Source organism: Colletotrichum abscissum (genome assembly GCF_030869225.1).
Source record: "Colletotrichum abscissum strain IMI 504890 chromosome Unknown Scaffold_10.1, whole genome shotgun sequence".
NCBI lineage: Eukaryota > Fungi > Ascomycota > Sordariomycetes > Glomerellales > Glomerellaceae > Colletotrichum > Colletotrichum abscissum.
Genome location: NW_026849988.1, coordinates 1184334 through 1208725, shown reverse-complemented (window position 1 = coordinate 1208725; position 24392 = coordinate 1184334). Strand labels below are relative to the sequence as shown.

General features: G+C 53.8%; 5 protein-coding genes across 5 annotated transcripts; 1 reads left to right on the top strand and 4 right to left on the bottom strand.

The window, feature by feature from the left end:
• Positions 1–803: 803 nt before the first annotated feature.
• Positions 804–2107, bottom strand: CABS01_05323 (short-chain dehydrogenase; the record flags this gene model as incomplete). Its single annotated transcript, XM_060538693.1, has 3 exons — positions 804–947; positions 1025–1255; positions 1361–2107. The coding sequence occupies 3 exons, from the start codon at positions 2105–2107 to the stop codon at positions 804–806; spliced, it is 1122 nt and encodes a 373-aa protein (XP_060405865.1).
• Positions 2108–2716: 609 nt separating this feature from the next.
• Positions 2717–3951, top strand: CABS01_05322 (alpha/beta hydrolase fold protein; the record flags this gene model as incomplete). The annotated part of the gene is made up of 2 exons (XM_060538692.1): positions 2717–2783; positions 2837–3951. The coding sequence occupies 2 exons, from the start codon at positions 2717–2719 to the stop codon at positions 3949–3951; spliced, it is 1182 nt and encodes a 393-aa protein (XP_060405864.1).
• A 3921-nt stretch (positions 3952–7872) lies between these two features.
• Positions 7873–9527, bottom strand: CABS01_05321 (ammonium transporter; the record flags this gene model as incomplete). Its single annotated transcript, XM_060538691.1, has 3 exons — positions 7873–8408; positions 8466–9389; positions 9458–9527. 3 exons carry the CDS (start codon positions 9525–9527, stop codon positions 7873–7875), a joined length of 1530 nt encoding a protein of 509 aa, XP_060405863.1.
• A 7915-nt stretch (positions 9528–17442) lies between these two features.
• Positions 17443–20110, bottom strand: CABS01_05320 (uncharacterized protein; the record flags this gene model as incomplete). Its single annotated transcript, XM_060538690.1, has 4 exons — positions 17443–18844; positions 18895–19613; positions 19687–19905; positions 20024–20110. The coding sequence occupies 4 exons, from the start codon at positions 20108–20110 to the stop codon at positions 17443–17445; spliced, it is 2427 nt and encodes an 808-aa protein (XP_060405862.1).
• Positions 20111–21380: 1270 nt separating this feature from the next.
• CABS01_05319 (cellulase) lies at positions 21381–22922 on the bottom strand (the record flags this gene model as incomplete). Its single annotated transcript, XM_060538689.1, has 1 exon — positions 21381–22922. The coding sequence occupies one exon, from the start codon at positions 22920–22922 to the stop codon at positions 21381–21383; it is 1542 nt and encodes a 513-aa protein (XP_060405861.1).
• Positions 22923–24392: the final 1470 nt, after the last annotated feature.

The following is a 24392-nucleotide window of genomic DNA, read 5'->3' as shown; positions in this document are numbered from 1 at the left end:
GTATCGGACGCTGGTAAGAGGCAAGAATTCAGTTATAAGTAGGATTATCGAGAGGACATGCAAACCAGCTGTGGAGGCATGACCATCTCATTGTTTTATTCTAGACACACCTTACACCTCATCCTTCCATCAGCCGTCGTCCATCGTTACCGTTGATGTGATGTGATCAGTCTCCGGATGGTTTCCGTAAATGGACATCTGGGGGGCTGCGGGCGCGTTCCTATTGGTCGGGACGATTCCGACTAAAGGCAAAGTCAGGACCCAAGGAGATGCGACGGTCACTTCGAAGCTGCGACCCCCTCGTCGTCATCTTCGATCTTCGCACTTCCGAAGCTTATGATTCGGTCTTGGCAGCAAGTCTGGAGCTGATGGAATTGATGAATTTGTTGTGTGCGTCCCTCGGCTTGAACATAGTCTTCACAGTAATGGCTTGGGATGAGTGCCAACCGTCAAGGGCGCATTCTCACGCCACCCACGCGATTTGCACAGAGTTATGTAAACCGATATCGCGATGATAGGCCCATCAAGTTAGATCAAACAACGAACATTTGTAACTTGAGAAAGTATCCCTTCTGGGAGTAACACAAGACTGCAAGGTCTTGTAAATTTTGTTCGATATGCAAAGTACTCAGCCAATTCGGTGCGATATGTGAATATTGGATTATATTCGGAACCCTTGATACCGACTATTTACATCTTCAAACGCTCTTGAGAATGCGTAAAAGCAAAGATAAGGAACAGCACCGCATCTTTCCGAGCGCGTAAGCACGCATATTCCTCCTTCTTCAGAACCGACTCCGTCATCACGCCGACTTCACACCTCCTTTCCCACCTGAAACCTCCAACTTTCCAGTCTTTCCATCAACCTTTTGATACCCCTTGAAGTTCACCTTGAGCCCCGCAGTACTCTCCCTCGCAATCCTCCAAAACCACTCGGGAGAACTCCTCTATTTCAACATTAGCAAACTGAATATCCTTCTTGGAGAAAGGATTAGGATAAGAGAGAGGAGGAAAAAGCACTCACCAACATGGCAATGTACCGCATGATACCCGGCAGGTAGATAACCCGCCCGTACCCGCTATATAACGCCTCCGTAAACGCCCCCGCAACGGCATCCGGCTCGAGCAGCGGGAACACAAAGGCCGACTGTCCCGTCTCGCCGCTGAACATGGCCGTCTTGATGAAGCTCAGTATACCCAGCGTCAGCCGGACCTTGGGCGCGTTGTGGATGTACTTCAGTTCCAGCTGAAGACTCTGTTGTTTCCCCAGATATCAGTCAGATATCTTCTCTGGAGGAGCTTCATCTCGCGCAGTCCAGCTCGTCCCATATGTTACGCATCCATGACAGAAGAAACATACCTCGTGAAGAGCCGCCAACCCGGCCTTTGTCGCCGCATAATCCGCAATCTGCGCAGGCGGCATCACAGAACTCATCGAGCTCACATTCACAATGTGCCCGTGATTCCTCCTCACCATGTGCGGAAGAAACTCCTTGATCAGGAGAAACGGCGCCAGTAGATTCGTGTTAATCGTCAGCTCTACGTCGGCATACGTCCCCTCCATAACGGTGGCACCGCGCCCCAGCCCGGCATTATTCACAAGCACCGTCGGGTCCCCGACCTCGGCGCGGATGCGCTGGCAGAGCGAGCGGATGTTTTCCTTGTCGCTCAGGTCGCACTGGTAGTAGTGCAGATTTGTCCCCGTCCCGGGCGCGGGCTGCCACGCCATGGGAACGTAGTCCACGACAACGATCGTCGTCTGCGGGTTCCTGGCGAGGAGGTCCCGCACCACGCCCGCGCCGATGCCGATGGCGCCGCTGGCGCCCGTGATGACGACGATCTCCTTGGACCAGTCCCACATCGAGTCCGTCGTCCAGTTGTTGGCTGTCCCGCGGGTGAGGTACTCGTGGAGCCGGAGGCCAACGCCGGCGGTCGCGAGCACGCAGGAGGCAAGTTGGAGTTGGGCGAGGGTGAAGGGGATCTTGTTCGCGGCGAGGACGGCTTGGTCTAGGGATAGCGTGGCTGCTCCTGCTACCGCGGCGACGAGGGCCGGGTTGAGGATGGTCCCGCGGAGGAAGATGGCGACGGTGTCGATTGTAAAAGGCATAATCTCTGGTGGTGGGCAGGCGGGACTTGAGGGAGAGTGTGAATTGGACAAATGATACACTTTGCAATAATTCTTGAATCATTATTGAGCGATCTGGGCCCCCATATAGGGTGGCATGAAGACGAGCATCGAAATAATAATCGTCTCTCCTTCGTCCCGCCTCCGTGATCCTATCCTCTTCCCTAGACCGTTCGCCGATGGGTCCGTCCCGGACCCCACATCGGGTTGGTTCCGAAGGCAGCCCCCGGTTCAGCTTTCTGGAGCGGTTCCGTATGACTCCAATGCCCGTCCTCCACAAAAGCTTGTCAAGAGAGAACAGCCGGAGGCGGGGAAATAGATCTTGGTTTCCCCATATTTTGGGACGGGTTCTATATTCTCCATGTCGGCCCGCCGCGGAGTCCGTCAGTGCAGCAACTCCCCGCTTTATACCTTGGCTCAGTAAACTTGATTACCTCGGCACGCATTTGCACCAACCTTTTGAAGCTGCAAACTGCCTTATTTCAGTCGTTCCCAAGAACATCTAGACTCTTTCGAAAGACTTAGCTGTGGGCTCCTCTTTTCACACCAGCAAGGAACTCGGCTCCGGCATCTCGGATCAAATCGGCAACCATGGCCCAAGCACAATCTGGTCTCCGACCTCTCCAGAAGATCGGCCTCGTCTTTCACATACTATGGGGTAAGTACTACAATCGACAAGCTACATGACGTAGAACTCACCGAAGAAAACAGCTTTCCCTACCTTCTTTTCAATCGTAGCTCTCGGGCTACCACGCGCCATCCGCCGCGGCATCCCGCTGAGATTCTGGTTCTTGGCCGCAACCTACCGCATCGTCCTGGGCGTCTTCCAGCCACGTGAGATTCAATTCCTTGCCACTCCGACCCTGCAAGTCTACTCGGCCTGGCTCGCAAAGCAGAAAGTCAAAGAGTCCAAGAACGCCAACACCGCCGCCCTCGACCGACTACACCACGACGTCGAGCCTCTCGGCACCGGGGCCGATATCAATCATGTCGCAGCCGCCGGCGACAGCGGAAGCATCATGTGGCTTGGCAACCGCAAGAAAGCCTCCAAATTCGTACTCTTCTTCCACGGCGGGGGGTACGTCGCCCCGCTGGCCCCGGGCCACCTCACCTGGTGCTGGGAATGCTACGTCAACGGCAAGCCCGGCGATAGCAACGGAGATGAGGTCGCCGTCGCGGTCCTGCAATACACCCTCTGCCCGGGTGCTACGTACCCAACGCAGCTGCAGCAGGCCGTGGCGGCCCTCAATCACCTCCTGCGATCCGGCGTCACGCCAGAGAATCTCATCATCGGCGGCGACTCGGCTGGCGGGAATCTCACAACCCAGGTGCTCTGCCATCTCCTCCGTCCCCACCCCGACGTCCAGCCTGTTCGGCTAGGTGGCCCCCTTGCCGGCACGTTCTTGGTCTCCCCTCTCCTCACGCTTCGCACCGATGCCGTCTCCTATCGAACAAATCACCGTGTCGATATGCTCTCAGCTGCCATCGTCGCCAAGGCTGGCGACTACCTCTTTGCCGACGACCATGTAGCGAAGCAAGCCACGAACCCGCACGAACCGCTGGCACTAGATGGCGACATGGAGTGGTTCGGGGAGATTCATACCATCGCCAAGTCAGTATACGTGACGGCCGGCGCGCAGGAGGTGTTCTGCGATGACTCGCGGGTCTTTGCGGAAGCAGTCAGGAGACGGAATCCCGGGTTGGACGTCCAGCTGGAGGTAGCGTCCACCGAGGTCCACGATGGAATTTTGATCGAATCCGAGTGCGAAACGATCGGGGACGCGTCTCGGAGGATGAGGAACTGGGCGTCAAAGTGTTTGTTATGATCTTCTGTCGATCAATGATTGCACGTGATACCACCACCGCCTTTGATGAACCTTAGATGCCAAGTGCACGTCGGCGTTTCGTTCTGCTCATTCCTCTGCTGCCGCGTCGTTCGTCTAGTGCGCTCGTGAGAACATAACATGTCTGTCTCTCATATCCGTGGCTGAAATCCTCGTGGTAATATAGCGCGCTGGTCGATGATTCGATATTGGGCCAATTCCTTAGCCAGCCACCTGCATGCACTCGCAAGCAAGGGCGTTCTTTTCCCGTCATATCAGACTCGGGGTGAGCTTTCTCATGACTCCAAAAAGAAGCATCTGACGTGCAGCAGTACAACTTTGTCCTGTTGCGACGCGCCCGTGAGTCCGGTTCCTCGATTCTGAATTGACCATCTCCAACAGGCAAGGGTGTCCGAACCGAGGTCACGAAGTGCATACCGCGGGTAGTCATTGGGAGGGTACAGTTGCGGCCGGGTACCCCAAATCCTGGATGCACCGCGTCAATTGTTGTCAACACTCGCCCACAAGGGACAAACCGAACAGGTTGAAATGATTCTGGACCACGAGACGGAATTCGAAATCTCGTCCAGTCGTGTCGCAATAAAAAAGGAGCTTCGCCGATTCGTCGCCCTACAAGATCTGCCTCCAAAGAAAAGGGCCAAGACTTTGGCACGTTCGTTCGGGGTACGGTAGCGGCGGCCCCCCTCATCTCCCCTCACCACTGGGGAGTTTTCATCATGTAAATATCGCGTAACCGTTTTCCCTTTTCTCAAAGAGCCGCGTGCCCAGCGCCAGCATGTCCAGCATGACACTGCCTTTTCATCTCGTTTCCCGTTCCCGCGGGTGCGGGAAGCCCAAAAAGACGAACCGAAACGAACCCCCGTTCCACAAAAGCCGAGTTGAGGCTCTTTGGGGCTTGCTTTGACGACATATTGTCTCTCCCCAGGGTGGGAAGACGTCAACGGCTGCGACAGGGCCTCTGGGTAGAGCGAGGAGGTGTGTAGTTGTTTAAATCAACGTCGACATTGGAAGATTTCGTGAGGAAGGCACTCACAAGGCACCTTCCTGACAGGGGCAGGTGCCTTACCTTACCTAAGTAAGCCATTCAGGTTTCCACATCTGCAAACTGCAGGTGCTCCTATCTTATCGCAAATCAGACCGTTGCACCTGCCACACCACACCACACACCCAGAAGGCACGCCAACATGTCGTTGCGCCCGCAACACCCGCCAAACCACCACGAAAACCCACCTCTTGCGGGCGCAAGATCCAAACTCCCGGGCCCTTGATGCGTTTCCCTCTGCCTTTGCCGCATCGCCATCGCGCAACGGGAAGGATCAACTCTTTTCTTTATCTAGGGGATTTTTATTTTAGACATGTACCTAGGTCCCTAGAGGGACGAACCGCGTCCCGAGATCTGGGGAAAGGGAGAAAAAAGTCCCGTCGAGCGCCCGCTGGATCTTGGGGTGCAGCGAAAGCTTGAAGCCAGCTGGAAGAGCCGCATCTTGAATATGACTTCATATTTCGACATCGCGACTCCCTCTCTTGCTCTTGCCCCATACACTATGCTGCTCATTTGTCTGGTAGCAGGTGCGTATGGCTCGTTGGGTCCTGCCAAGACATTGAAGGTTGACCCCCCCCCCCCCCCGTGGCACCGCACTTTCTTGCCTAACAATTTCCCACTTGGCGCCCTCCTTCCTCGTCCATTTTCTCCTCTGCGGCCTCTCCTTCTCTCTCAGTCTCTCTCCGTCTCGTCTACCTTTGCCCGATAATCCTCCCACGTTTCCCTCTTTTCCAATCTTTCAGCTCGCATGACCACCATCTCTCTTCACTCCCACTTCTCCTATTCAATTGCAAAGATAAGGAACCAAAGGAACTGGCGGCATCAATCAGCCTTCGTATCCATATCGACCCCCCCCCCCCCCCCCCCCCCCCCCCCCCCTCCCCTCCCCCCCCCCCCCCCCACCCCCCCCCCCCCCCCCCCCCCTCCCCCCCCCCCCCCCCTTTTCAATTGGAAAAAAAAGGAACCAAAGGAACCGGCGCCACCAACCACCCTTCGTTCCCCATCCCCCCCCCCCCCCCCCCCCTAGTCTTCTCACTTCCGAATTTCCCCTTCACCCGCGCGCCCTTTCATCAACCGACGTCCAATGCAAGCCGCCAAACCCCCATGATGCATGCTCGACTACGTAGTAAGGTATATCACACTAGCTCGCCCCGACGGCGTGAACGTTCCCAAAAAGTGGACATATTTCTGAGATGGGCAGACCATCTTTGGGGGTCGCGACGCCGGTCCGCCCACTCAGCGTTCAATTCCTTATCTCTTGGACATTCGGCCGTGGGTGGGGTTCACTAAGGCGACAAGCCCCCCCGACGTCGGTAGCGTGGGCGAAAAAAAGGGTGCGTCGACAGGGGGCTTCGATGTTGATGAGAGGATCCTTGACAAGTTGACGATGCCGCCCCATCCAACGATCCCACCCCCCTCGAAAAGAAGACCAGCGTGGAGCGTCAATTCCCGATCGTTTACACTAGGCTACAGTACGTACTCATTCCCTCTTCTTCGACATGTCTTTATGATTAATCGCCTCGATTACCAACGGTAACGGTGTTGTCTACATCCGCTCGGAAATAGTCGCACCCTTCTCCAGAACATTAGCATCAGAGCTGGCGCCGACGTCGGCTTACCGGTACTGTGCCGCGGCGCTTAGTCTGTCAATTTTAGAAAGCAGAAACGAGAGTCATTATCCGAAGCTGAAAGATGTCCCCAAGCAGAGGACACAGACATACTGTTCGGTGTCCCGGGGCGCATTGTATGCAGAACATCATCCCACTCGGCGTCTCATCCCAAGGACCCAAGTCGCGTACGAATACGTATGCATGCTGTTTGGGACGGCCGGCAGAGGGGACATAAGATGCGCGAGATGAACGTTCCAATTTGGGCAGAGAGATGGAGGACCAATTGGATCCGCGGTCTCCGAGCCAAACTGGCCGAACCAATCTTAACCACAACGTGGTCGACCGGACGTGGTAGCCAAAACGGAACGAATAGATGAGCACCAAAGCAACCCAAGCAACAAATAACGTAGCTCGTCCGGGGAACTGCAGCCCAATTATCCGCCTGGAAAACTCAGTGCCTCGAGTCGCGTGTAAAAAGTCAAACCCAAAACTCAATCATCGAGACAAGAGTCGGGGCGAGAGGGGAGACGCACTGCCGACTCGACAAGAGTAAGAGTATGAGTACCCAGTGAGACTGGGTGTGAGTGAGCAGGAAAACCCGGGCCACAACCTGATGTCTACTACAGTAGTCGGATTTGCCAACGAATCAAACATGCCAGAAGCAGAAATAGAGCTTGCGCCAAGGCTGATGGCCGTGTTTCGATCCTTTCCCCCTCACCCTCCACCCCCATCTGCACAACCTTCCTGACATTCCACAAACTTGTGACACTTGACCGCAATTGTCCAGCTCTGCCAAGCATGTACACATACAGAAGTGGTGCGCTGTTTTTGCGTTCACTCTCTCTGCCTCTATCTTCTTGGTTGTCATTTCCGGTCGTACAGGAGGATGAGACATTCGGTAACACCGCATGCATCCTCGTCGTAATACCCCCCTCTTTATGCGCTCTCTCGATGCTTTCGTCCCATTACACTGTCAAAGTTCTTCACTTGAAGGGAAATGCGCTTGAGCGTTTGGAATAGATCAGAGTCGCTTGTATTTGGCTTCTCATTACGGATATACCATGGGGTATTATACAACAATTAAAAAAAAAAGTATCTGCTCGCTTCGCATTTTGCGGGATATCCTTCCAACGGGGAAAACAGCTTTAGATCAATCCCATCCTGTAAATAACGCCTCGCTTTTGGAGCCCATACGGCACCCAAAAATTCAAACCAAAGTGACCAACTCTTCCTCGTGGCACGGGCCCCAATTTACAGAGAAGGAGCCTTCTCGCTCCTGATCTCGCCTTGGGGCGTCGCAGGCTTGGGCTCGTCTGATCCGCTGCTTGCTCCATTGTTGGCCATGTGCTGATGCTCCTCAATTCCGTGCTGGGGAATGAACTTTCCCTCTCCGGCGGGCTCGGCCTGGTGAGGGGTCCAGGCAAGGAAGTCGCGGCGAACCTCGACGTAGTCGTAAGAGAATTCACCGTGCTGGTCGTCGTCCATACCCAGGAGCTCGGCCTCCTCGGAAGCGCGGAGCTTCAGGCCAGGAATCATGTCGATGGCCTTGGCCAGGATGGCAGACATGACGAAAGTGTAGGCGCAGCAGGCGACAATGTAGGCGATTTGGATGTACATGAGCTTGTAGTTGCCGTCAACCCAGCCGCCGGAGACTCCCATGTTGACACCGTCGAGACCGATAATCGAGCTGGAGGCGAAGAAGGCGTTGAAAATGAGACCGACAATACCGCCGATACCGTGCTCGGCGAAGACATCGAGAGAGTCGTCAATCTTGAGGAGGAATTTGACTAAGGGACAATTGTGTTAGAAGTGATCCCATTCGGGCACGAGAAGGGATAGCTTACTCTTGGTGCCGAAGTTGCAAGCAACACCAGCGACAACACCGAGGATGATGGAAGCCCACGGAGTGATGACTCCGGAGGCAGGGGTAGCGGCAACGAGGCCGGAAATGGTGCCGGAGCACCAGCCAACGAGAGACCACTTCTTGGCCAGACGGAAATCGAGAAGGCACCAGGTCATGGCGGCGAACATGGCGGTCAAGCAGGAGTTCCAGCAAGCCATGGCGGCACGGAGGTTGGCACCGAAAGCGGAACCACCGTTGAAACCCAACCATCCGAACCAGAGAAGAATGGTGCCGAGAGTGATGAGGGAGATGTTGTGGGGACGGAAGTTGAGCATCATTCTCTCGTTGCGACGGCCGAGAACCCAGGAGTAGGCGAGAGCCGACATGCCGGAACCAATCTCGACGGGGCCGCCTCCGGCGTAGTCGAGAACACCGTACTTGAAGGCCCAGCCGTTGGCGTTCCAAGCCCAGCAGGCGACGGGGGCGTAGACGAGGGTGGCCCAGAAGAAGATGAAGACCATGCAGGGAATGACTCGGCCGCGCTCGGCGGTGGCACCAGCAGTGAGGGCGGCAGTAACGGCGCAGAACATCATCTGGTAGAAGGAGTAGAGAAGGGCGGGAACGAGAGGCGAGCCTTGGGAGGGAGTAGCGAGAACCTTCATGAGGCCAAAGTGTCGAAGATCACCGATGAAGCCGTTGGTGGCAGTTTCGCTGAAGGCCAGAGAGTAACCCCAGAAGTACCACTGGAAGACGATGACTGAAAAGCTCATCATAACCACCCACAATTGGGAGAGGGCCGACTTTCTGCGGGCGAGACCGGAGTAGAGAAAGGCGATGCCGGGAATCATGAGCAGAACCATGGCGGCCGAGACGAGAATGTAAGACTGGTCACCGGATTGGTACCATTGGTTCAGGTTCGTGGTGGCTATTCACGTATTAGCATCAAAGTCGGTCGAGGCGGGTCCCAAATTTTGTAGGAAGTTGTCGACGTACTGGAATCACCACCGTAATCGGCGTTGGTGCCATTGAACTCCGTAGGAGCTCCAGTATGCGTGTAAGACATGATGGGCGATTGGTGTGCGATATCGAGGTTGGGGCGAGGTGTTCACCAGAGGATTGGATGGCGTAGAAGAGTCAGGAGAGGGGATGAGAGAGTATTATTATTTGTTTCTCAAGAGCAAGCTGTCTCGAATGTGGACAGAGCTGAGACGAGATTGTCGACGGCCAGGGTATGTCGGATTCAAGATGAGACGAATTGCCTGGGTGAAGAGGAAAGAACAGGCGGACAGAAATGGGATGGGAGGGACAGGTAGGATCATATATATAAATACCAGACAGACAGGACAGAAGAGAGAAGGGGTGGCTTCAAGAAGGACGTGGTCGCGGCAGAGGGAGCATGGAATACTGCGGTGATCCCTGGCCATGTCTGGGGGTGTAATTGCCTGGGCCAGCGGAGCTAGTGTGGGCAATCCGCATACGGAGGAGGCGTTGTGGGAGCGGATGGGGAGGCACTGGAGGGCATTGCTCCGTAGGTAGACATTTGACATTGGGCAACGGGTTAATCAGTGGGTGATTTGACAGACAGGAAAGTGTAAGTGAGTTTTGGTGCGGGCAGATAAGAGACACGACACGGGCCATGTTGGGCAAATGATGAACATGTGAGTGGACAAGCATGGTGCGGCGGACGCAGTACGTTAGAGGGAATAAAGTGGGTGCTTCTCCTCTGCTAGAGTCTAGGGACTACGGATAGTACATAGAGACAGAGAAGGAAGAAGGCGGGAAAAGACTGAACCTGACTGAGCGTTCTATCCCGAACTCAATGCCCGTGGGCCCCAAAGCAAAGAAGGCAAAGCATGGCAAGTGCAAGCCAGACCCGGCCGTTCGGGGGAAATCCTGGCCTAGAGACGCCCCTCCCCTGCCACAAGTAGAACCTGCATCGGTACGTACCGCGGAATGTCCTTGCACCTATCGCGCCCCACGCCTTCCTCGGCCGGCCACCATGTCACTGTCATTGTCATTCGCATTAGTCCTGATAAAGTACGTACTCTGATACTCCGTACTGTCTCTATGTACACACTAATCTCAGAATCGAGTGAGCTGAAGCAGGCACTCCCGCCCCAGGCTCCTACACAAGTAAAAACGACGATGAAGATGCAGGTGTAAGTAGGCTTCAATTCTTCTCAGGCGACAGCCCATGGCAGTGGATTCAATGGCAATAGGGTCTGGGGTGATTAAGCTCTTGCTTCGGCTCACTCTCGCCGTCTATGTGGAGGTCTACGGAGTAGGACCCGTGCCAGTACGCGTGTTTGTGTGAGACTTTGGGGCACAAGCTTGTCCATGATCCTCGTCTCCTCCCATTCGCATCGCATCAACCAATTTCTGATGCTGAAATGCCATATCAGCGCCGGCCTGTTCTTTCACCCTAAGCACCCACGGCATCTCTGTCTACCAAGATCAATGGTCTACTACGTATGTAAGTTCAGGCTCAATGAACAGTGATCAGGTCAACCCTCCACTCGGCCGATATCTGTCCCGGCAGGACAAATACCTCACCGGCTGCGACACTGCCACTCCTACCGAACATACAGCAACCAAAATACAACTTGCCAAGCCAAGCCATCGAAACTATCGAGACAGCTTCAACAGTCACGCTTGGCTGCCTCCGTGTCTCCCCCCAAATTCCAATCATCCTCGATCCTTGGCTGTCATCATTGAATCAATCATGAACCAAAAGGAACATCGACCCGAACGGACGGCCAGTCTCCCAGATACGCTTGACAGAACCACAGATAAGGCATGCGATAGGCGCAGCCCAAGCGGGACCTGTCAGTGGTGGACAGTAATTGGGCTGAATCAAAGAAATGCCTTTGGTCCACTCAGAGCTCACTGTGGCTGTTTAGTCAGCCAATTCCATCACGAGTTTGCAAATACCCTCACTCAGTCACTCTCTACTTCCAGCATCCACGCTTGTCATCCATCCCCCCCTGCATCTTCACGGCCCAGCAGTCCGGCAATCACTCGACCCACACGGACACCCTCCACCGATGCAGGCGGGACAAGACCTCACGATGGGGGTGTCGGCCTGGGATACCCCCAAATCCCTCGCTCCCTTTCTTCTTCAGTGGAATTGCCCCAATGGGGTAATCCTCTTCACGACAATTCCCGTCGCGTCCTCCACCCCCAAACCCCCAAATTTCAGCTATTGATCAGGTCAGAGGATGTCTCGACCTTATCGTAAGGCTTGACTTTGCTTTTCAGCATTGGCATTTGCTGTCGGGGTTAGCTCCCAGGAATTCGGTCACTGCCCTTGCTCGAGCACAGTCCTATCGCGGTACTCTCGACCAATACACTTCGATTTGTCTCACATAGCGCACACGATGCCTGCTGCCGACCTCACGGCCAATGATTAAAGCCAACCCACCCCCCACCCACCATGAGGACATGATCCCTCATGCCCATCTGCGCATCAGCTTCAGTCAAGACGCTGAGAGGCGGACGGCCGGCGAGATCGGCCATGCGTTCCTGACAAGACTCTTCATACATGTTGACGCCAACTGACAGCCTAATCTGCCAGAGCCAGAGATAACCTTTGGTGTGGCGCGTACCGTCATTTCAACCGAGCGAGGCTACCGCGACTTTTCTACTAGCTCCAACATTGTTGTGGCATGATTCGAATGCTCTCGGTCAAGTTGCGTTGCAACACCAAGATGACTTCTGGAGCAGGCCGGCCGCTTGACGCCTCGAAAGACTGACCAAATTTCTTTTCTCGAAAAATTCGATTCCGCTCTTTACCCTTGCTCGTAGAGGGTTCTGGCTCTTGCAGCTCCGTTTTCGGCACATGTCACAAGGAAGAAATCGGCTTGCTGGACCCATCGCTCATTCGGAGACGCGCCTCTCGTTGTGGGGGTTGAAATCCATTAGTCTACAGCCTGGCAACCGTTTGCTAACCCTTGAGAGCAAAATTCGCGAGGGGGCATCGCATCAAGACTCCAGCACCCAAGGGAACCGGAGAACGCAGAGAGGCCTTCAAACTTGGCTTCCTCCACCGTGGTCGATCCCAGGCTGGGGCGCTCCGGGAGCTCCAATCAAAGCTATCTATTTGGCTGCATCTCTAACAGGCGCAAATACGGTTGCTTTTGATTCTATTCAACCAATCCCTACCATCATCAACGCCCTTTAATTCTTGAATATTTGGACGACGACTATCGAGTATTGGAAGTTCAGGCGCGGAATGTCACTATCTTCCGGCTCTCACGCTATAATCACTGTTTTCGAACTGCCGTTGTATTTCTCACGTTTGAGACGAGTAGCATCATGGGCTGAGATCGATTCGAAGACTTACCGAAACGCTGACCACGACCCACTACGATCCTCGGTCGCCACGCCTGTATTTGTTAGAGGTGGGAAAACCTGGGCGGTGCTCAAGATCAGCAAAGAGGCGTGCCTCCAAATCAAGCTACTGACATGACCATCAGAAAGACGCTCATTGCACCGGATAAGCGCCTCAAACAATGACATTCTCTAGACACGTTGCGTATTTAACCGAACGATGAGCTAGGTAGACTGGATATTTAGCATCTTGGTGACGTCCGCCTCACGCATCGAACCTGATAAGCTCCTGCGCGACCAGTCGAACGCTTCGCGATTATCTGCATCAAATCGCTGCATGAGCATATGTCATCGCTCTGGAGCATCATGCCCTATCGCGCGCTATCCCCTCCGATACTGCTGCACCCCAGCTTTGGTCCCCCAAAATCTTCTGCTACTGACTGCCGGCTTCGACCTCCTGAGACGGGGGCCTCTATACTAAGTGCGCGGCGATGATCGTGTTCGAGAAGATCCCAACTATTGCCCAGTCCGGGACGACGTCCGCCTACTTGAAACCACCCGACATGTGGGCATCACGGCCCAGAAGTTGGGGGGCAACCGATAATAAAAAAGATGACGTCCAATGTGTGTGGTGCGCCTCTCCCTCCTCCCATCCTAGCGACGCCGGTCGTCCAAGAGAAGAGATTCCCTGTTCCCAGCGCCAGTCGACCTGCGCTAAACCTTAGCCTTATCAGCGCCCAGATGAGCCAATCGGAACCCCGGTCGTTTTGTCAGAGCAAAATGTCATTTTCCTTCTCCGCTAGCGGGAGAGGGATCCACTTCGGGTGCGTTCGCTCCTTTCCGGCAGTCAAAGTGGGTCCGTTCGGGCCGGCCGAAGGCCGTGGGCTTTCCATTCTTTCTCGGTCATCCCCTGTTTGTTCTTCTCCTTCTAGAAGGATTCTACGGATATGAGGTTCAGACAAGTCGAGTTGGCGTTGCAGATTGACGGCTTGCTTTTGAAGAGAGCAAGTGACTACGTAGCTTTGGACGATCGCATGATAGCATCGTATAGAGTTAAATCGATCTAGAATGTGATGAGACTTCCACCGTATCGTGGGAATACCGAGACCTAGAAGAGAGGCTTCCTTTGGTGTTATCAGGAGAAGCTTGAACTGGTACAACTTACGACATTACGAATGCATTTGAGGTGCAAGGAGTCAGATCCGTTCCTTTGTCATGATGGAGTCGACATCGTCCTGCATTTTGATCGCTTCAGACGCAGTGCGTGAGTGCTACATCTGACCTGCTTCACAATACGGGGGCCTTACGAACGAAAATGCCACGGTCATGATGCGTGCACGTCAAGGATTTCCCTTTCGTGTCTTCTTGCCAAGTATCCAGGCCAAGTTCGGTTGATGCAACATTTATCAAATGTCAAGCGTCTCTACCAGCTTGGCCCAGATCTAGCGTAGATTTTGTGTAGTTTCTGTCGGTGAAACGATCCCAAAGCCCCTTAAAGAGCTTGGTATGTCATGAAGTCATTCTCTAAATCCGCTCAACCACCCCGCTGCCTAGATCCCATCGGCAGTCTGCGCCATCGAAACTTGCCGGTAGAGGATGTAGGACGACGCGCAGGAGAGCTTGAACAGTATGCAACTCCGCGACCAAGTTGATTTGCTTTCGATGATCTGGAGTTGGTCTGTCCGGCGCCAGAATGTTGGTTAAGGGGTAAAGGGGGGTTTCCCACTGAAGGCATCGGATATGGGCTTGACATACACTGTACTCGCTTTCCATCTGTTCCGACGATCCTGCTTTTTTGTCGGCGTAAGATGTTTACCGGACGACACGCGGTATATGTAATGACATAGCTGTCTTGGCTAGGTCTACGGATCAGGGCACCGTTCGACAAAAGTGATCCAGATGGGGTAGAGATTTACATGATGTTAACTTTCAAGGCGAGTTCGGCTGAGAGCGCTCTATTTAGCACTTAGTACCTGTTCTCTCCATCATCTATTGAGTTGCCGCTAAAGGGAGCTACGGCTACCTTCAAGCTTTGGTCTGCCACTCTCTGGACGAGACTCAGCTTGTTTAAAACACCTTGGTCTAGATGCCTCTCCATTTGATGGCTAGCACGGGCCTGTGTTTAGAAAAGGATACGCCTAGACTTCAAGCCGTGGGTGGGTCGCAACGAGATCTTTGTAAAGTCTGATGATGAATGACATAGGGAGGTTCTTTCGGAGGACTGGATCAAATAGCGACACTTTTTCCTGTATCGTGACATGCCTTTTCCACCTCACGCCACATCTTGCCCATGATCTTCCAGACTATAGCCAGAACTGCACTCTCAGTGGGATCGTTTTGTATCATGTCAACTGAATCCGACTTGGAATCCTCTGTATCTCTCTGGAAGCTCTGCGATCACTGACCCTTTGAGAATGACAATGGAAACGAATTGTATTAAAGTCATTAATGACTGTCTTCGAACATCGTATTCGTCAACTTTCTGGATTAATGTGTTAGAGCAACTTGATTCCACCTTGGACTGCTTCAACACCCCTCTCTAATCTTTAGGCGTAGGCAGCGGGGGCCCGTCTTAGGTTGTTGCGAGGCTTGTAGCTGACGGAGCGACTACTCTAAATGAGAAGGACCAGAGTTTGATCTGTATTTATTTTACGTATTTCCATAAAAGGGGGGAAAGGTCCGGCTGGAAAGCTTGTCTGGGATTACTTGATAGTTCGCTGCTTTGTGGCATTTCTGATCATTGCTCGAAGTTTGTGTCATTTCGCCATACTCGGAATTTTCTAGGTATTTGTCGTGCGGTGAATGTTCTATCTAGTTGGAAATCCTTCTAGTCGCACTTCCCCCATTTCTGCTGTGGTTAAGTTCTATACCGGCTGAGTGAGTAGCTTCGTACACGCTGGAGTAGGTTGGCGTTGATGCGAAAGTCGAAAAGACGTGTCATATCATTCCCAGAGCGAGAAGAAACAGTGTCTATGTAAGTTGTCTCCCCCATTTAGCCTATGGGGGTTATCTCTTGAGGTATGTGGCAATGGCCAGAGTCTTCCAAAGTGATTGTGGCGAGCATCTTGGTCTCATCCGGAATATACTGCTGCTATCTACAAGATAGTATGTTAGCCAATGGATCAAAGTCAGCCTTGACTGCCATGCAACCGTCGCATATATAGACCTGAATACAATCAATGTCAGGAGCGACGTCAGACTACGGGGCTACTTTCATTCCCGTCTCTGACACATGATGTGTACTTGATTGATTATGTCGCCCAACACCTTATAGTGGCTACAGCTTGGCCCACTAGTACGCGAAACGAGCTGCTCAGAATATCGTCTGTTCACCTCGATGATGATGAACGACATCAAGGATGATGTTGCTTCTACTCATCCTCGGGAAGAAGATGCTTTATACATTGATTGAGGGGTTAGGTTCATTGTCTGTGTGTTGAGTCAAAGGTACTCACGGCGAGTAACATATGGCCCAGGCCTTGACGGCTATGACTTCCTGGATTCTAGAGGAATACTTCTTCCATCAGTTGAGTCCACCGCCACGTCGCTCTCCAAATCCGTACCTCCTCGTGTCATTGTATTCAAGTCACCGCGTAATGTTACTTCACGCGTAACGCGCTACTCATAGTTCCCAACGAAGGTCTCCACGCCGGAGAGAAGCACATCAGATTCCCCCTCGAATCTAAACCACCAGAGCCGCTCTTTCGTAGCAAAATAGAGATGGCAAAGCAGATTTGTATATTCATCCACATTCCATGAGCTTCGCAAAATGATGCGACTCCATCGTGCCATTGATTAGTACACCAGCCACCATCACCTTACACTTCAGCTTCCGGACCCGTTCTCTCATAGCCTACTTCGAGCCAGAAAAAGGGTCAAAATACCACAAACAAGGGGGACGAAAACTCCCAGACAGGACATGACACACACAACCCGGTTGATTTTCACATACAAACATGGTCAACAGGAGGAGAAACCTCACGCTGAACCATTGATATAGGATCCACTCTGCCAACAGAAAAGTCTAACAAGATCTCTTCAAAACGGGTGGGATCATCCACGGAGGAACTTAACCTCAAGCATCAGTGCCAGGCTGCATGGTGGAACACTTACCATCAAGACCAGATATCAAGTAATCCATAACTAAAGCAAGACGCCACATCGGATTTGACAAGAGAATCCGCGAGAAAGAGACCTAGCAAGATAACCTCCATACCTCTTCGAAATTCAAGCAGTGCGGTCATCACCCCAGGGCCCCTTTCGTCCCCTCTCCATAGCAGCCACTTTCAAGAAGAAGGTCGGTCTTCCCTAAGTATGAAAACATTACACACGTTACAAACGTTACACACGTTTCAAGGTTAATGGCTATCGTATTCTTCAAAAGGCCTAGCTATCTTTTTGCTAAGACCTCTCCCTCTTCCGCGACCAAGCAACCACGAAGAGAGAGGGGGAGTTCACTAGGCCGGGTATCAGGAAAAAAAGACCTTTGAAATGCCTCAAGAAAACGCCATCATCATGTCCATGAAGAAAATGCATAACTCCCTTCCTCCATAGCCTCCAGCTTATTTAATGAATCATTGCCCTCGACCTCTCTCTTCATACCTCGATTTGGCTCCTCACCATTGCCCTTCTGCAAAGAAATCGGCGTCTCAAAAGATGAGAACGTGCTCATTCTTGTCATCGCGACTGATCTCGTAACTCAAAATACTATGATCCCGATAATGGAGCATAAGCCTGTACCGTCTCGACGCAGGCGACGGCATAGCTGCATCATCAGCACGCAATAGACACCCCGTCGCGCCGCCCTCCTGAATCGGACCAGCAGCGATGCCATAGAGTCCCCGAGGCGGCCGACGTCCTGCCTTTTCGTCCGAGAGCGTCGGCAGAACACGGTCAATCCGGAACCCTTGCTTCAGCTTATACCCGTTCCCCGGGATGTGGTAACGCGAGCGTGTCGGGGTCAGCAATATAGCACGACCCATGGCGGATCCGATCACCACGAGCGACAGCTCCGGGATGTGAAGAATCATATTGAGCCGCTCGGAATGCTGCAGTAAGGGGTGAGGGGGGTACATCCAGCTGATCGGGTCCTTGCAGAAGACCGCCGCACCGTCGTCTGGGTTGATACTGCGCATCTCAATGTCCTCTTCGTAGGTTCGCAAGATGCAGCACCGGTTGCCCAATTCTTCGAGGGCGCTCCTGTCCTGCTCCTTTGTGTTTCGATTCTTTACCAGGGGTCGACGAAGATACTGGAGGCGTCCAATGACTGTCGTTGGGGCAACGTACGTTTTGCCATCGTGAGGCGTATAGACCATGTCTAGCCAGGAAGATTGGAATTCGCTCATGTCGTAGTTCGGCGTGTTTTTGAAGAAGCTAGAAAGCATCTCAGGCGGCGCAATCTGCGTCATGCCTTCGCCAGACCCAACATTTTCTTCCGTTGCAGAAAGCGCCTCCTCGATGAAGACGATCTCATTCGCATCCTCTCCGTTGGGCCCACCCACGTCATCATCTTCGCTATCAAAAGCAGAAGAAGACATATCGTCCCATGCTGCGACCGGAATTTCTTCTCCCTCTTCTTCGCTCCACCCGTCGTCGTCATCGTCTTCGTGATCCGGGGTGAACAGGACCGCATTTTGTGTCGCTGGGGCTCCAGGAGGGACAATAGCATTCGCGAGAGGTACAGCACCGCCGTCTACATTGTTATCATTGTCGACTGGTGCCGGAGGAGGGGGAGGAGGCGGCGGCGGTGGAGGCGCCGGAAGTCCGAGAAACTGCTGGTTATTGAGTATAGCAGCTAGGAAAGCTGGCTGTTGATGCTGAAACCATGCCGCTCCGTGGTGGTGGCCGAACGCTTCAGGTTCCGGCATGCGCTGGGCAATCGGCTCCGCAGGATGATCGCGAATGCGGGAGAGGCCCCGTTGGGTCTCAATCCATCGCCCAGCGTGGGAGTTTTTAGCGTTCATGATGTCTGACTCTTCCATGCCCAGGAGGTCTGTCACAGATCGTGCGGGCAGGAAACTCTCGTACGGAAGGACAATGACGCCCCAGCCCCTGAAATTGGATTAGCAGAGTTGATATTCAAGTGTCCGACAATGGCCTACATTGGATTACGGAACGCCCATTGCCCTTGGACGTTAGCTCTGTGCGATATCTTGAACGGCGCCGTTCCGGCCTTCCATATGTCCAAGATCCAGGTCGTCCCGTAGATATCGTTCGCAACAACTTTCTCAGCGTACCCATGATGGTCGTCCCAGAGAGAGAGATTGGGGATGTTGTGACCCCCTTCACCCAGGGGTATGCAAATCCTCCAATTTCGTTTCCTCTTGAGAACCGATCTTTCGCAGTGATCCAAGTGTCTCGCATGACAGTCCATATCCTCGGGCAAGCGGGAGAGCCCAAAGGCGAAGACGGTGACTTCCCGCTTGTTGGAGCTAATGGCGATGAGTCGCGACTTTTGATGAATCGCGATGCCCCATGCCGAAATACCCACGTTCTCGCGCAAGAAGTACGTCGGCACCGGATTGGGTTCTCGACAACCGGACGCTATGCGCTCGATATACTTTGCAATCTTCCGGACGTAGTACGCGAAAACCGACCCATCGTCGTAGACCGAAACGAGGATTTCCTCTCTCCCGAGAAACCCGACGGCGATGTGGTTGATCTGATGGGAGAAGCGCAAATTCAGCGTGCCTCCAATATGTCGCGCGATCTTGTCAGGCTTTGTGGCCAGAATGAGGTTCGGCTCCCGAGGGAGTGCCTGTTTCGGGACGCCCTTGGGGCGATAGACGAAGATTCGGTTTTCGTACGCAGCGAAGTAGAGCTAGGAGAGGGGTCCCGTTAGCCAAGTGGTCGTCCCTCACGGCATCCGACGAAGCGGGAAGGGGAGATCCAACATTGTATCTCTGCGACAGAGCTGTCAGGTTGTTCCTAAAGTACGGCGTCTTCGGTATCTTCCTCTCCAAGGACATTGATTGTGAGCTGCCCGCATCCTCATCCTCGACACCCGTTACAATCTGGTCAGACGGGACGCCCTGCACAAGGGTGTCATTCTCGATGCCGTTGACGTGGTCGCGCTCGCGTTGCCGGATTACTTCGGTAGCTCCGTCGCCAAACTAAGAAAGTAGAGTCAGCATGCAAGTCGATACTAGGAAAAGCTGCAGAGGCCTCTCGCGTTGCCCCAAAGAAAACAAAAGCAGAGTTGCAGAGGAAGCAAAGTTGCGTCGTACGTACCCGATCGACACAGGTCTGGACCTGACACTTCCCCAACACAGCCTCGCGGAAGCCGCGATCATGATACTGACCCTGTTGGCCCGCCATCTACCGCACCTTGGAGTCTTTCTCTCCCTTTCGCCTCGCGCGCAACATACGAGCCGCCCTCCCCTTTGTTGTGGATTTGTCAAAGTATAGAATCTCGAGGCTTTGCCTGTTTCCGACGGAAAAAGAAACACACTGCCTTTTGCGACGGTTTGAAAGTGTGTGTATGGCTGCGCGAAGAGAGTTGGGTTGGTGGAAGGTGAGGTCTGGAGAATGGCCTCTCCTCATCCCCCCCCCGCCGCAGCTCATCCGCAGCTTCCCTCTGGCCGCCGTTTGTCGTCAACCCACACACACCACCACCCTCCGGGACCTCCCACCTCCAACTCACGCGCGCGGCGGCACACCCACTGAGGGGTGTTGCTCCACTTTAATTTGCGGTTATCGATAAGGTGATGGCCTGATGACGGGACCTGATGGGAAGTCGGGCGGGTGGCACCTGCGTTTTCCATTCCATTGCTTTATCGATAACAGGAGCTTTCACAGAGGGTGTTGGGATCACCTTGCTGGATTGCTTGTCTGGAGAGGAGGGGTCGATTGTTTCAGCGAGCACGTTTTGCGGGGAGGAAACATTCCAATGTATACCTTATACGAGGGCAGCAGTACCTACCTCATCCGTGAGCCTTTATCATCAGGACTTATAGGACGGTATTGAAAGAAGTCTCTGGTCACGAGTAGTGGTCGTACCTTCAGGCAAAAAGACGGATTAAGCATCAAGGCCACGGACGTACCATCCGACCAATTTTCCATCACCACAGCCACTGGAGACCATCCGCTGACCTCTTCATCGTGTCCTACCACGTGGACTAGCATAATCAGCGCAGATGAATCAGTTCATACCTTAGTAACAATGCTTCGCGTCACCTATGGCGGATGCCTCACACGGGACGAGGAAGGGACTGAGAGTTCATCCAAGGGACTCCTTATTCGTTGACTACGTAGCCATTCATGAATCCAATTGCTTATATCAAAACTGTCATCCTAATCCCAACGTATGGCTATGTTCGCCAATTTTTATGACATAATCGTCAGTGACCGTCTAGCTCGTGCCTGACCAAAGCCGGGTATCCGAAGCTGGCACTCCCAGAGTAAAAAAAACCAAAGTGCCTATAGTAAGAACCATTCCATAAAACGCCATTAAGGGGGAGTGGTAAAAAAGGGGGGGAAACATTTTCCATCTCTCGTGTCATCAAATACACATCGTCGCCAAGAGCTCCTCAATTCGCGACTCTAGAAGGCACACCTGTTCACCATCCAGCCAAAACTGCGGAGCGCACTACGCCCTCATAATCTCAACCATGTCCTTCATCCGGTAATCCAGCACGGGCGTGACCCAGTCGTCCTCGACGAGTGCATATGTCTCCTTGACGTTATCCTTTGGCTTGCGCGGGTTAACGGCCCAGTACCCGAAATCGGCGTCAATGACCTTGAGGTAACGCAGCAGGTTGTTCCAGTAATTGGCGTCGCCGATGCTGGGCTGGTGCGGCGCACCAAACTCGCCCACCCACACGGGCGCGACGTCGCCCTCGACGAGGTAGGCCCAGTTGTGCCGCATGGCCTTCACAAAGGAGGCGTACGCCCGCTTCGAGTACCGGCCCTCGAGGCTGCCCCAGCCGGACCAGGCGTACACGTGGGCCGAGTAGACGACGCGGTCGGGCACGTCGAGCACAACGGGCCGCTTCGCGACGCCGGTGAGGTCGTTGCCGGACTCGGTGCCGCCGACGATGACGAGCCAGTCCTTGTTCATCTCCAGCAGCCTGTTGCCGGCCTTCTCGGCCGCCGTGGCCCACTTGTCCCAGGTCATTGTGCCCCACACGCCGCGCACCTCGTTCCGCAGGTCGACGCCGATGACGCCCGGGTTGTCGACAAGGCGGAGCATAATCTTCTCCCAGTGCTGGATCCAGTCTTCTTCGGTCTGCTTGATGCGGCACAGCGGGCCGAGGTGGTCGTTGGCCCAGTGGGCGTCGCAGGGGTCGGCGCCGCAGCACCAGGTCGAGTGCGTGATGTGGTTGTTGACGATGACGGCGATGCCCGCGTCCGTCAGCGCCGTCACGCAGGCCTCGAAGATGTCGAGGGCCTTGAGACCAATCAGGTCCGGGTTGGCAGCGACCAGCTCGGCCGGGATCGGGGGGTCGGTGATGACCATCTCGTCGCTGTACGGCAGGCGGACGCTGTTGAAGCCCAGGCCGCGAATGGTCTGCGCAATGACATCGCGGTGCTGGACGTCGAGACCGCCGGGGATGTTGAGCTCGTCGCTGGCGCCATACCAATTGACGGACAGGAGCTTGAAGCGACGTCCCTCCTCGTCAACAATGTCCCGGCCCTTTGTGTGCAGCGGCAGCGAGTACGTGTCGATGCTGGTCTCCTGGGCCGGAGGTAGTAGGGGCCGCTGCTGGAATAGCTGGGCCTCCGGGTCGGGCACCCAGGGGACACCGAGAGCAGCCTCTGCTTTCCACAAGTAGTGGACGTAGCCGCCGAGGAAGACGAGGGACAGTATGAGAAACATTCTAAAGGACGAGAATCTGACGAAGCCAAGGTGGCAGGTTCTCTTTCTTAATCTCGAATGTGTTGTTGCTGTTGGTGCAGAAGGCTGGGGTGAGGCTGAGATCTTGCGGAAGAAGAGGCCGGTGGAGGCTCCATGATCTTCGGTTGTCGCAGAATTGTCTATGCTCGGGAGGTAGACACCACCTCTAGCTGGCGGAGTGCTCGGTTGCTCGATGTCATCAATCGGCGTCCCAGGTTGGGGACGTCCCGCGCTCCAGCGCCAAACCCTGGCTGGCGTGCCGGGGTTCAGCTTGAAGATCTCGGAGAACGGCATCACTAATGTTCCGATAAGATAAGCGATAAGGTTGGATTGTGGGACTTGTGGTCCAATCAGTGGAGTCCGGTGTCACCACCTGGAGAGCTGAGGTGAGTCCGCTGAGAGGCTCCCCTTGGCGGGATCGGAAAGCGGTGGGCTTGTGCGGGAGGTGGTGGTGTCAAGCCGGGCCAAACTAGTCCCTTTCCAGCGCCAGCCCTGCTGCAAGGACAAAGCCTCAAATCCGACGGACGACGGACGGGGGCTGCAGACTGTAGAGCTTGTCCCGACGATGCCGATAACCTAACAAACGGGCAAGATGACCTCACACACCTTGAACCTGCCCGTGTTCTGCTTTTGCTTTTGCTTTCTCTCTGTAACGAGGTGTTCCTTACTTTTTGATCTCCTTGAGAGACTTTAGCCTGAGCAGGGTATAAGAACGTTTCGACCACGTGCTCGGGAACGCAACGCTTCACTGTTCGGATTGCTCTTTTCGTTCCTTCGAGATGTTCCCTTTTCGTCTCGTTTTGATGTCGTCCGGTGAAACGCTCACACCGAATACGCGCACAGCCCTTGTAGACGTCAGGCCGTTTCCGTCTTGGCGGTATTGATAGGTTTCTTACTCTCTGTCTGATTTCCCTTCCCTTCCTTTTTTTTCCGCCCCTTCTCGGCCAGGTTCCGCTGCCGTCTCGTTGTTTTCGCTTTCGGTATGTTATTCGATTCCACCCAACTTCCAGGCCAAAATCTCAGTACCGTCCTCAGTCGTTGATGGTCGACAGTTCTGAAGCTGACTGAAACGTTTTTGTTCTGTTTCGTAGTTCGTGGTGGCTTGGATCAAGTGAATTCAGAAACCCAGTCGGTTCAGTATCTGAAACGATAACTTGGTGGATGAGTGTGCTTGTCGTGTAAGCTAGGATCAACAGTTCGTCGTCGTTGATGCCTCGTCGTCAGAAGTCATGCACACGTTTCGGTCAGAGTCTCTCAGTATAAATGACGAGACTATTTTTTTTGTTACAAGTGTAAGAAAAAAGGGTGCTACATTCGTACGTGAAAATTCCTTCCTTTTGGAAGCCCAACCTACTTATAATCAAAAGAATGGGCAGATGAGTGAAAAAGTCCGTCCACTGCCCGAACAGTCAATCTGCACTTCCCGCTTACATCACATAAGCCTAGCAGAAGTCAAGACCTGGGTCCCTCCGAAGAAGCCGGAGCGGAAGGCATTGGGATGCAATGGAATTGGATGACATGGCACTTGATCAATGGCTCGCTCCAATGCGATTGCTGAGATTTGTTTGGCCCCCCTCCGCTGCTGCTCCTCGCATCACTCGTGAAAACCCCGACCATTCCGCATCTTCCGGGCGGGCTTATCCCATAATCCCACCCACAGCAACACCACCACCACCACCATCCTTGTTCGGTAGTTTCCTCATGTTTCCACCCATTGGGCCGTTAGGAAACTCAGTACATGCACAATCCGGTACTTGATAAGGC